This window comes from Hippichthys cyanospilos, chromosome 20 (genome assembly GCF_059441005.1).
Source record: "Hippichthys cyanospilos isolate Australia breed blue-spotted pipefish chromosome 20, RoL_Hcya_1.0, whole genome shotgun sequence".
Lineage (NCBI taxonomy): Eukaryota > Metazoa > Chordata > Actinopteri > Syngnathiformes > Syngnathidae > Hippichthys > Hippichthys cyanospilos.
The window spans coordinates 15654002-15667045 of NC_142388.1; the positions used below are offsets into that span (position 1 = coordinate 15654002).

At 40.6% G+C, this 13044-nt stretch overlaps 1 protein-coding gene across 5 annotated transcripts in view; it reads right to left on the reverse strand.

The window, feature by feature from the left end:
- The window catches only part of enah (ENAH actin regulator), a 182835-nt gene that overhangs the window by 79719 nt on the left and 90072 nt on the right, over window positions 1–13044 (reverse strand). For all 5 annotated transcript variants that reach the window (XM_088402654.1, XM_088402653.1, XM_088402652.1 and 2 more), the window contains exons 2-3: window positions 8923–9088; window positions 2052–2229 (exon numbers count right to left, since the gene is read on the reverse strand). In XM_088402654.1, the coding sequence (XP_088258780.1) occupies window positions 2052–2229; window positions 8923–9088 (344 nt within the window). The remainder of the gene's footprint in view (window positions 1–2051; window positions 2230–8922; window positions 9089–13044) is intronic.

Consider the following 13044-nt stretch of genomic DNA (forward strand, 5'->3'; position numbering starts at 1 on the left):
GGCAGTTCTGTGGGGGGTGCTTCGGTAGTACTGGGCACCGAACACCCTGATACGGGCTGATGTCAGAGTTTAGTCCGCATTGCAGCTCTGCTCTTTGCAGACGATGTGGTGCTGTTGGCTTCTTCAGACCGTGACCTCAACTCTCGCTGGAGCTGTTTGCAGCTCAGTGTGAAGTGGCTGGATTGAAGATCAGCTCCTCCAAATCTGATACCATGTTCTTCAGTCGGAAAAGGGTGGGGCGCCCTCTCCGGGATAAGGAGGAGGTCCTGCCCCAAGTGGAGGAGTTCAAGTATCTTGGGGTCTTGTTCTCGAGTGAGGGTAGGATGGAATGTGAGATCGACAAGCAGATCGGTGCAGTGTCTGCAGTAATGCGGGCTCTATACCGGTCTGTTGTGGTGAAGAGAGAGCTGAGCCGAAGGGCAAAGCTCTCTATTTACCGGTCGATCTGTGTTCCTGCCCTCACCTATGGTCACAAACTGTGGGTCTTGACTGGAAGAATGAGATGCCGGATACAAGTGGCCGGAATGAGTTTCCTCCACAGGGTGTCATGGCTCCCTTAGAGATGGGGTGAGGAGCTCGGTCGTCCGGGAGGGACTCGGGGTCAAGCCGCTGCTACTCCACGTTGAGAGGAGCCAGATGAGGTGGTTCGGGCATCTGGTTAGGAGGCCTCCCGTACGTCTTCCTGGTGAGGTGTTCAGGCCCCGGGGGACGTCCCAGCACAAACTGAAGGGACTATGTCTCTCAGCTGGCCTGAGAACGCCTTGGGATCCTCCCGGTGGAGCTGGATGAAGTGGCCGGGTAAAGGAAAGTCTGGGCTTTCCTGCTGAGGTTGCTGCCCCTGCAACCCGACCCCGGATAGGTGGAAGAAAATGGATGGATGAATTATTTAGAATGTGTTATGTTCACTAAAATAAACTATCAAACAAAGGGAGACAAAAAAGATGCTATTGAAGTATTTATTTAGATTTTGAACTGCTATTTAACTAACCGATAGCCATCCATCCATTCATTTTCTATAAATATGTTGGGACTAAACATGGAGGCATGTTCAGTCTGTTAAAGAGAGGATGTTGCTGTTGGCAGACAATTACAAAAAAACTTATATAACAAAAAAAAAAATATAAACTTCATATACCATCTTTTGCGTAAATATAATAATATAACAATAATATATATAAGCCACGCCGGTATATAAGCCACAGCAGCAAAAATTGAGCAGAACCACAATTGTCATGGATAAGCGGCAGGTCGTAACATCAAATATGTATGCAGAAAGTGGATGTAACTCCAAATTATAACTCCTGCCCTCATTGGTCAGTGATCTTGTTGGGAGCCAATTACATGTCTTGTAGGAGGGCCAATGAGCTGATTGACAGGTTGGCAGGTAAATAATACCTGCACACTGAGATTGGCGGGCCTTAACCTCAAACATGCTGTGAGGGAGACATGAAGGGAGCCCCAGTCGAGCTTTGTAAATCTCTTAGATTTCTTTTGCAATAAATTTGAATTTCAACTGCAAACTCTTGCTTGTTATCATATTTGGCCAGCTATAGGTTTCACTATAATTCCACTTCCTGGCGATGCTAAGCCAAGGCTCTCTGTGATCCCGGAAACGGGAATGGATAACAGTACAGTTACTATATAAGGTTTAATCATTTTAGATTTAAGTAAATTTGTGTACAGTAATATTTCTCCTAAATATGTAAAATATACTTTTCATATTTAAAAAAATTGTGGTACCCACATACACATGCACAAAATTACTGATTAAATAAATAAATTACACATACTCCCTTTAACAACAAAAATACAAGACCCCCCCAACAACAAAAATACGAGCCCCCCGCCAAAAAAGAAAAAATTCTCAAGTGTGGAAACTCAGTGAGGGTGAACTTAATGTTTCTGTGGTATATTTACGACAAATAATTTGTGATGTACTAAATTTCCTATTTCACAAATGGCTTCAGAAAGCAATAAATCATTAAAAACTCTGTATTTATAAAGAATTGTAATAATAACAAATGCCTGACATACAACACTTTAGACGCTACCTGTCTCCCGAGAGTTCAGGACTTCCAGGGCATGCATCATGGCACTGGCAAACACATTGGCATCCTCCTTGCTGCCAAAGTTAAGGCCGTAGACCTGTCGTGCATCCCGCCACTGGTGGAAAGTCTGCGTGGCCTGGTTGTACTTCAGCCCCTTGGGAATGGCACAGTTTATCACCACCTGAAGATGGAATGATATAAAAAAAAGAGGCTCTTGAGTTCTGACATAGCAATGCTTGGAATACTTTTATTTGTATGGCGAGCTGTTTTGCAGATCACTGACTTATTTTGAGGAGGGAGTTTCTAATTTTGTTGAATATTTTTTTGTAAAGTTATCGCAGGAAATTGAAGCAATTACTATTCAAACAATAATGATTCGACTTTACAGCATTAAAAAAGTGTGCTATATGGCGGTTTTCACTTAGCGCGGGGGCGTTCCGGTCCCAATTAACTGTGAAAAACGAGGGATCACTGTACAGACATTGAAGGGCAAGGCCGGAAACTGACACTACTGTAGCCGATTCCAATAGTTACGCAAGCCAATGAATCTGTGTTCATGGTGTAGTGACAGCATCATGTTTTTCTATGAGGCTCATAGCCATAAAGGAAGGCCTTTAAGCTAACCCTATGAGTTTTTCACTTCCATATGCTCATAGGAGATAACTGATTTGACTGAAATATTTCTAGCTGTGTTAGTTTAGCATCATCAAATATGAGAACAATCCAGCAACACAAAATGTTTTTGCCTCTTTTGATCTGATAAAGCAGTTAATACACAGAAAAGATGTGTAGCGCAGTAAAACTTTTCATCTCTGTGTCATCTTGTGTTCAAATGACACAATAACTGAGGGAATTCAAAACAATCCCAATGGCGGTGAGAATCCTGAGATTAAAAGGAGTTTTGGACAGAAATCGTTCTGAATCTGGCGGTGAAAATTCACAACGCTACGTGCGTACTATCTGTTTTCATTGTTCTATAAAAGTTTCTCCATGGGCCATCCTCATGAACAACTAGGTAATGTGTCTCCCATGGATGTCAGTGAATGGTGACTCAGGGCCTGAGCAACTTTGATGTAATTTTTAGTCAACAGCAAGGAGTAAAATGGCTGCCTCTGGAGATACAACATACCATATCCATCCATTACCTTAATTGACAATCCTCACAAGGGTTGCAGGCATGCTGGAGTCTATCCCAGCTGTCTTCAGGCAGTGGGTGGCATACTATGGAGTAAGATTGCTGTCAAAAAGACGTATGCGTGTTTCACCATTCATATGAGTACAACTTTCACTAGACACAACCACATTTTGCATGAATCTCTCCTTCTAATTATCAAATTAAGCTTTTGTGGGCCATTTGTGGCCATTTAGGGCCAATTTTTTGGAAAACATCGTAATTTTGAGAAGCTTCTTTAACAGCTACTGCCCTCTGCTGTCAGAAATAAACATTGATCAGATTTGGAAATTGGAACTGCAGACACGAACGCTGAAGAGGAATCTTATTACGAAATAAAGATAATTAATCTTTATTTGAATTATACAAATAAATATTTTATATTAATTGTTAACGTATTTATTGTTGTGGTTATGTGGTAGTTAATCTTTTAAAAAAACATCATGACGGACCAATGTATAATTTATAGCAATGATTTTCAAATAATATATGGATCTGTTTTTTTGTTGCTGTTGTGGGTTTTCTGGTTCCTAATTTCATGGGTATTTGTTCATGTTTCTGTTTTCCTTGACAAGTTTCTTGTTAGTGTCATTGTGTCCACCTGTCCTTGTCAACCTGCCCCTGTGTGTTGACCAATCAGCTCCCTCTGCCAATTGTTTCCTGTCCAGCTGTGTAGGTTGTGTAGGTATTTAGTCTCCAGTCTCAGTTCAGTTCTTGTTGGGTTATTGTCTATGTCATGTTGTCTGTTGGTCACGCTGCTGCTTTCCCCGGTCTCCTTCATCTGAGTTCCCGCTCAGTGTATTCTCCGTCCACCATTTCGAGTACCCCTAACCCCATCTAATGATGAGTTGGTGAGGCGTTATGGAGCGTGTCGGCCAGTGATGGGCAAAGTACACATATTGTTTACTTGAGTAAAAGTAAAACTGCCCAATGTAAAAAAAATGACTTGAGTAAAAGTAAAAGTGCTGAACCAAAAATCTACTCAAGTAAAAGTACAAGTTCTGAAATGTATGATATGTAAAACAAAAGGTGTATATAATTTTTTCGTGATTCAAAGATCACAATTCCAATGTATTTTTTTTGTATGCCATTGAGATAAATGTCAGTTATGTTCAAGAAGGAGCGGGTTGGTACAACTGTCTACAGGCTGTCGGCGGTGGACATGCTTTCTCAAACATTCCAAAAACATGCATGGACGGTGTATTGGACATTCTAAATGGTCACATACAAAATCAGGGGTGTCAAACAAAGGAAAATCTATTAACAAGTGGGCCGGACAAATAAAACCATGGTATATATTTATATAATAAAAGTGCAACTTCAGATTTATTATTCTTTTTTATGTACTGTCCAAAATAGTATAAACACAACATCATTAATAATGACAAAAAAGAACATTACTATTAATCATAAAACATTTTAAGTTGTTCTTTAAAAAAAAATTAAAATCTAATTATTATATTTACCAAAATCATCTTGCGGGCCAGATTAAACCTGTTCGGGCCAGAACCAGCCCGCGAGCTGACATCCACGCTCTAAACTGTCCTGAAGTGTGATTGGGTGCGTGAATGGTTGTTCGTCACTGTGTTCTCTATGAGTGACTGGCAACCAGTCCAGGGTGTCCCCTGCCTATTGCTGGGATAGCAAGTCAGATACCTCAGTGAGGCTAAGCAACTACATGCATAATGCTATAATGCATGGATGGATGCATTACTTGACGTACTGTACTTCACTATAAAGTTCGCAGCATTGGATGCATTTGTTAGTTACACGTCAGACTTCTTGTTCTGGATGACACCAGGATGATCTTAATGAGGATGGAATCATACTCATAGACCTATCTTTAAATCTATTTTTTTTAAATAGTACCATTCGTTCCTAATGAAATTTTACAGCAGTGCTTTTTATTATTCTCAAAGTGGCATGAGCATGGAGTGGAACATCCAGACTGTTACTTTAATAATGTTAACTGTCCCATTTAAAGCAAATAAAATTAAGTTACGTACTGTGAAAATCATCCATCCATCCAATATCTGTAGCCACTTATCATCACTAGGGTCGCTGGCTTGCTTGTGCCCATCCCAACTGTCTACGGGCAGTAGACGGGGGACATGCATGTTTTTGGAATGTGGAAATAAGTCGGAGAGAACCCACACAGGCTCAGGGAGAACATGCAAAATCTGCACAGGTCAGCGCAAGCTGGATTTGAACTCAGGACTCTGAACTGTGAGGCAGATGTGCTAACCACTCTTACTCCCAGCTGCACTGTGCAAATTAAATGTCCAAAATGACCAAATAAAAACACATACATATGCCAAGGACATCAAAAAAATGTAAAACTGCAAATGAATCGTTGATGTACAGTACTCAATTCCTTTCAAAATCCACTCTCCTTATTTGTGTCACATCCCTAGCTTATCATGTCTTTTTTGTTGTAGGCGAGGTCCTCCTGCCACGACGAGAGGGCGGGGTCACTGGCCGCGCACCTGACGACCATCGTCATCAAGGCCTTACTTAAGGCGGCCGGCGCAGGAGGACAATCGCCGGGTTATTCCTTGAGCCTCTCTTCATCGAAGCCCTAGTCGTTCCAGTGTTTTCTAATCTCGAGTCTCCGCAGTCGCGCGTTTTGTTTTGTACTTTGCCTTATGCTTTTTTGCTTCGTTGCTCGTTTGCCTTTTGCTACTCCTCCGGGCCTCTTTTTGTTGTTCCTAGTTTTTTTGATTGTCCTCCTGCTGACCCTGTCCCCTTGTGCCAGACTATTTAATCGTTTAGACCCGTTTGGTCTCTCCTTTTGTTGCACCTTTTTCCCCACGCTTGCCGTGCGATTTTTGTTAATAAATCTTTGAAGCTGAACCCAGCGTGTCGTGTCTGGGTCCGCCACCCACTCGTGTCTTGGGGTTATTCATAACAATTTGTACAACAACGTAATAAACTGATAAATAAAATGATAATAAAATATGATCAAATTGATTTTAGATTTTTATATTTCTGCCTTTGAGATGTGTGGAAGTTCTCTGCAGCCAACTTCAATCATGCTTATTATGCATATCATATTTAATCTTAAATTAGGGAAACAACATTTCTGTTTGGTTTAACCTGTGTGATCAACTCAGTGATTTCTATGGTGCTATCTGCAAGTTAAAGGCACACAGGCACAGATGAATTAAATCAATCAATTATGCTGGAAAAATCCCCACAATTTTGCTTGGTATGGGCTACCCCTGCTAAATGGGGTTTCATACCTCGGTAGAAGATAAAAACCAATGAGAATACAGACCTAGACCTTTGTCAAAAAAAAAAGAAACCTTAGCTAACAACATTGGCATTATCTTTATTAGCGTAGCTAGCTAACATTAGCCAAGTTGCAAACATATCCAAGCTAGCTAGCGAACAACCAAAATCATAACGGCGGCGGTGTTTAGCTAACTTACCTAATCGTGCCTTCTGAGATTCAAAGGAGAGTTCTCAAAGGCAGCCACCCCATGAGGTTTTGGCTTCCCCAATGAACGAGAAGAAATCCTTCAAGTAAGGCCATTGATGAGGGTGAATGGCTGCGGGCTTTAGCCTCTTGAGCCTGTGCTTATTCGGCTTATTTGTCCGTGTCTTATTCGACACTAGCTTCTAGCAAAGGCTACCTATTGCTAGCTTCTCTGCTCTTCAGATAATGAGGCGATGACAGTTGTGGGACGTTCCTGCATTTTTTAAAAATTTAGCGGCATCCAGCCTGATTGGTCAAACACGGTTCACGTAGCTTGCGCAAAGATGCTGAAAGAAAAGTAACAAGGCCTTTTATTGTGAATTGGTAAAAATAAAAAAGATTAAAAAGTAACAAGGCATTTTTTAAGATGTACCAAGTAAAAGTATGATAATTGTGTTTTAAATGTAGGGAGTAAAAGTAAAAAGTTGTCAGGAAAAAAAATACTTCTAAAAGTACAAAGTAAACGCAAAATTTACATAAGTACACTCCGTTACTTCTCATCACTGGTGTCGGCACACTGACACATTGTGTTGATACTGTGTTGATATTGTGTCATCAAATACTGACAGCTGCTGGACATTAAAAATCCCTGCAGGCAACCCACTTGACAAACTGAACTGACCTAGTGTATACCAGGGGCATCATAGACCTAATAAATTAGGAATTATACCAGATTATTATAAAGTATTAAATATAATGAATGAGTTTGTCAAATTTAATAAACTATTTTTAGGTAAATGTTGATAGTTAAATGTCAATTCGCCCAATGTAAGTCAATGGGACTTTTTGGAATAGAAAATGAGGATTTGTGGGAAAAGGATAAAAAATTAGAATATGAAAAATACATGCAGTCCTCTCGTGAATATGTAGAATAATATGAAATTGGAAGTATGAAAATAGAAAACCAACTATTTATCTGAGAAGTAAAGGAAGTGCGAATACAGTCTGGGATCAAACCACAGACTCTTCCCGCATTGGTCCAGGACTTTAACCACCGTACCAAGCAGCCATCTGATGTCTGACAGATAAAATTCAAATTGAGAACGGATGGGACTGTCTCCCATTAGGAATGAGGGATAAAATTCCAACTGACAATTGGTTTGAAAAATATGAAATTATGGAAAAAGATCTGCAATGTGTGAATTATTGGAATGTTGGGAGTGATAACACGCTCACAAGTCAGTGAAACAACCGTGTGATTTGGCTCGTTTTAGTGGCTACATCATGTTGACAGACGCACTTCCTTATAAACACAGTTTGGCATGTTCTTGCTGTGTCGACACAGTTCATGACACAGTCACGTGACTGTCTTAAAGCGGTACACACAAACGACACAAGAGTCGTTCTCTGAGTTCGGCACATGCGCCGGCGCATCGGTGTTGTGGGACCCATCACTACCCCTGTCATCTCGTCGTCGTTCCCCTGTGGTTGTCCATGAGTTCATTTTGGTTTTGAGTTTTTCAGTTGTACTTTGTATATTTTGGTTCCTGTAGTCCTCACCTCTGTTCGTTATCAAACATCTGTTTTTTTGTGAGCCTCAACCCCTTACCCTTCCTGCCTTTTTAGGGTCCCCTTCCTTTCACACCTCCACTCGCCATGCAAGTGACAGCCTGTCAGCCCAATTTCATAAAATAATTTACAAATAAATTGGACATTCACGTTGCAAACAATCAGCTGTTCATGTATGGAGTAAGATCGCTGTCAAAAAGACGTATGCATGTTGACTATTAGTGGCATGGATGATTCGCAGATTGACTGACTTTGCCTGATACTGACCTGCAATTTTTTTCTGCAATTTGCACATTCAACTCAAATCCAAAGGCTCAGATCTACAAATTCAAAGGATTGAAGTCGTATCTTACGAGCACTGTACTCATACGAAGCGTACTTACTCCATAGCGTAAACCCTGGACCGGAAGCCAGCCTTCAAGTAAGGCCAACAAAGACAGCGGCCAGAGATGGTGCCAAAAATCAAATGAAGGAACCGTTTAACTAAATCAGTTGCAAAAATAATTATTTCGAGTGCAGCCTATGCAGCCTGGTACCAGTTGATCCATGGACCGGTACGGGCCCGCGGACCGGTGGTTGGAGACCACTTTAGACCATACCACATTTCCATTTTCGAAGGGCAAAGTTGCAGATTTATAACACCAAACATACTGTTAAGACATGACAAGACTGATCTTCAACCTGGTCTTCATGATCGAATTAACATAAGCGCTGACCTGATGATCTTGGATCTTGCGGCCCACTACTCGAAAGGCATTGTTTCCCGTGTGATGATAGATGTGGACTCTGCTGAAGCCAGTGGAACCACCCGCTGGCACCCACTTCTTATTGGCATCGTCGTACACCATGACAGCAGCTCGTGCCTGGCAGATACTCTGTTCACTGAAGGAAAACAAACCACAAACAAGAGAACATGGGGTTTACACAGTGATCATGAAGTAGCAACTGAAAATGTAACATGTACACAGGTCCTCATACCAAGTCTTTTTCATTGTTCGAATGCTTGGTGTACTATTGTATGGATGAAACAACAATAAAAATTCAATTTCTTTATTTATTATACTTTCAGTTTGTACACATTTTTACACTTAACTGTTTAAATTTTAACTGCACGCAACTGTGATTACAATATGCTGCTTTTGCTTTCGTTACACTAAAAAAAGCTGCATTAATGTGAAGGGAATCATATATTAGGTTGTTATCATTATGTGCTTAGTTCATTGTTACCCATTTATGCAATCCTAGTTCATCTTGACCCTGTCCTTAGATAGAACTGTTGACGCACGAAAGTGTGAGCCGGGACCTTGGCCCAGCTGCCGGTGGCGCCCGGCTGGCTCTTTTGTTGTGTCTTGTAATCTGCTATGCTTCTACTCAATAAAAGCCAGGGGGGGACGGCTGGGCAGTAAAAAACTAGCGTTGGAAGACCCACGAGTTACATTTGCCCAAGCTTTTTTTCCCTATGCCCGGCATAGAAAAGTCAATCTTGGCTGGTCTGAGTTACTCTTTTTGCTGTTTAAGCAGCTAGGCTTGTCCTAGTCTTCTTTTCTGAGATTTCTCTGACATTCAACATATCAGTGTGACTTCTAATAGCCTATAAACCCTGAGTACACAAACAATTTTCTAGTAAAGTTCAACTAAATTAAAACTAATATCTATCACCAATAAATTGAAATAAAATTTGAGATGGAAATTATTCTACATTCTACAATTTCATGGGAGATTTTTTAAGGGGCCATGACATGAAAATTCTTGGAGCTTTTAAAAATGTTCCAAATTTGATTTTTCACCCTAACACTCCCAAAGTGTTACGTTGCTTCAGTGATGCAATTCTAAGTTTTTCTTGCTTATTCTGCGTCACAACTGCAATTCCCATACTGATGAAAATAGCTTGAAGCTATGACATCAAAAGCAATTGGTACCTCTCGTACACCTCCCCAGACTGCCTGTGCAAGGGAAAATACACACCGACCTTACCTTTTAGTTTGGTTTTACTTCCGGAGTTGAGGAAATGAGATTTTGTACCGAGTCGGCCAAGTAAACCGCAACGTTTCATTTATGAGCTACAATATTTTAAAGTAGAAAATACTGAAGTGGTGAAAATGTGTGTTTGGGAGCACATAGCCGAACAATCAATGTCAGTAGTAAATAATTCACCCATGGGCAGAACTATTGTTATGAATACTGGGTTTCCACGGGGACTGAATTGATAAACATGTGTTATTGAGAGCTGTGTATTGACATCGTTTTGCATTTTAATGTCAGTTGCTTTTGCACTGTTATTCTTTCTGTTGGAATAGTCTCCATCAGCCGTGAGCCCCGTAAGGTTGAGTCGTCAAGATCATGGATAAATGCATGCTGTGTGGCTCGCCAGCACTGAACGATCAGAGGTGAGCAACTTACATTTTTTTGCTGGTCCGACATTCGTCAGAGCCCTGCCCCCTTTCTCTCATCGTCAATTTGTCATTTTTTCAAGCCAGACTGAACTGTAATTGTCGGTCCGTCAGTCCGTCCATGTATTTTTGCCCAACATTCTGCCACCACTAGAGGGTGACATTTGACAAGTCTTCTTCAGGTCCATCATTCGTCAGGCGCTGACCTACTTCTGTCTGGACTCATACTAATTCTTTTTTCGATTTTCGTGCTTACACTTCAAGTTAATACCATGTTTGTGGTTCTACAGTTACACTGCTATTGAAACATAACACAGTAATATAAGTGTAACACAAAAACAAAGCCAGCTAACCCTAGGCTATAATACACCATCATGTTTATTATGCCACATCTGAGGGAATGCAGGAGATGAGAGTGCAATTAGAAATCATGTCCACTGGATGGCATTATCACGCTTTACATGACACTCAACTATAGAAGATTGTTTTCTTAACATTTGTCTAAATTTCATCTGTCACATACATTACAAGTAAAACAAAGTCTTGCTGAAGTAGAATTTATGAAAACAAACAAGCAAACACACGAACAAACAAAAAAAAACATCTTTAATTAGGGAATCGAAAAACTTAAATTTCCTGGCCAAGAGCCAATCAGAGAAAGAATGCAAAATTGTTCTGATGTTGCTTTGGGCCGAAAGATACCACTCTTAGGAGGCTTTTTTTTTCTATAACCAGATCCTGCAGACGAAATCTCATGACAACAGGATCTCGGGTAAAAACGAGAAAACATGACCTGCGAGATCAAAACAAACATGGTGGACTAAGTTGTAAAAATGTGTCATGACCTGCCACGTTTCCCCCTTGTGAGGGCTTTGTCTTCTTGCAGGACAGGCCTGACCGAGTAAGGGGTGGAACCACCGGCTGCGCACCTGTTCTCAATTCCATGATCTATTTAGCGCAGCCGGAACAGGACGGCCGCGTCGGATTATTCTCTGAACCCCCGTTGCGTCTGCTTCTGTTACTTCCCAAGTTTTTTCAGAGTTTGTACCTATCGTATTTATTTGTCCGTCTCCTAGTCGTTTCCCTCAATTGTTACTTTGCCTCGTGAGTATTTTCCGCGCTTTTGTCGTTAATTTTTCTCCCCTCGAGCCCGTTTTTCGAGCGCCTTACTTTGTTACTTGTTTTTGGCACAACTTTCGACGTCGTCGTTCTGTTGGTTCCCGGTCGCGTGTTACATTTCCTCCTCATTTGTTACTTTTTGTTCATTCTCTGTTGGGTCCATACACACCCGTTATCTCCAGTGTCGCAAAGCATCACAAAAAGTTTGTAAGTGGTCAAGTTTTGCTGACAAAAAGAGTAAATGGACAATAATTTATATTTTGATTTCCAAAAACTAGAGGTAGGAATTTTTTATTCCGATTTTGGGGTCTCCCATTCAAAATGATTTGATTCAATCAAAAATTATTTCTGCTTCAATGTACAGATTTGCAAACATGATTTCCAAGAAAATTGCAGTACCAAAATATTATGTGCTGTTGCCCAAATGAAAAATATTAATATTTCTAAGTCCATTTATGACAAACAAGAGATGAAAATAAACGTTTTCAAGTGAGCAGCTAAATTGTGTGTGCAAAGCATGAAACGTGTGTCATCTGTGAGCATATTGGGAGGATTGGCAATCACAATTGTGACATTATTTATGTATTTTGAATGTTTATGAGTAGGCATGGGATGATATCACAATATGACGTTATCATAAGATAACCTTGAGCAAAAATATCACTGTATTGAAATTACAGCAAAGTATATAATTTTAAAGTCTTTTTGGGTAAATAGACATTTTTCTAGATGATATAAACCATTTTATTCATAGTATAAATGTACAACAATATTTTGAAAGATGAGTGATTCAAGATTAACTTTCATAGAGTGATAGAATATTATTTTAAATCAATCGTTCAACTACTATATGTATTCATTAATAGAACAATGTGAATTCTAAAATTTCATGTCGATGAGAGTCTATTTCCCCCTTAAAAGCCTTGTTCTGTCTGTCAGTCTCGCATTGGTGCCAAGGCGTTTTCAAAACCCAAAAACCTCTCAGACAGTCGGATTCGCTTTTGAATTCTAATTCAATTGGTTCACCTTCTTGACCCACACTTTAGTGCAGGGGTGGGCAACTCCAGCCCTCGAGGGCCGGTGTCCTGCATGTTTTCCAGTTTTCTCTCCCTAACACACCTGATTTAAACCATTAGCTCATCAACAAGCTCTGCTGGAGCTTGAGAATAATCCTAATCATTTGAATCAGGTGTGTTTGATAGAGAAAACAGGAAAACATGCAGGACACCGGCCCCCGAGGCCTGGAATTGCCCACCCCTGCTTTAGTGCGATAGAATGCTTGTGTCCAACCTCGAACGATATCCAAAATAAAGCTCCATGAAACTAGCA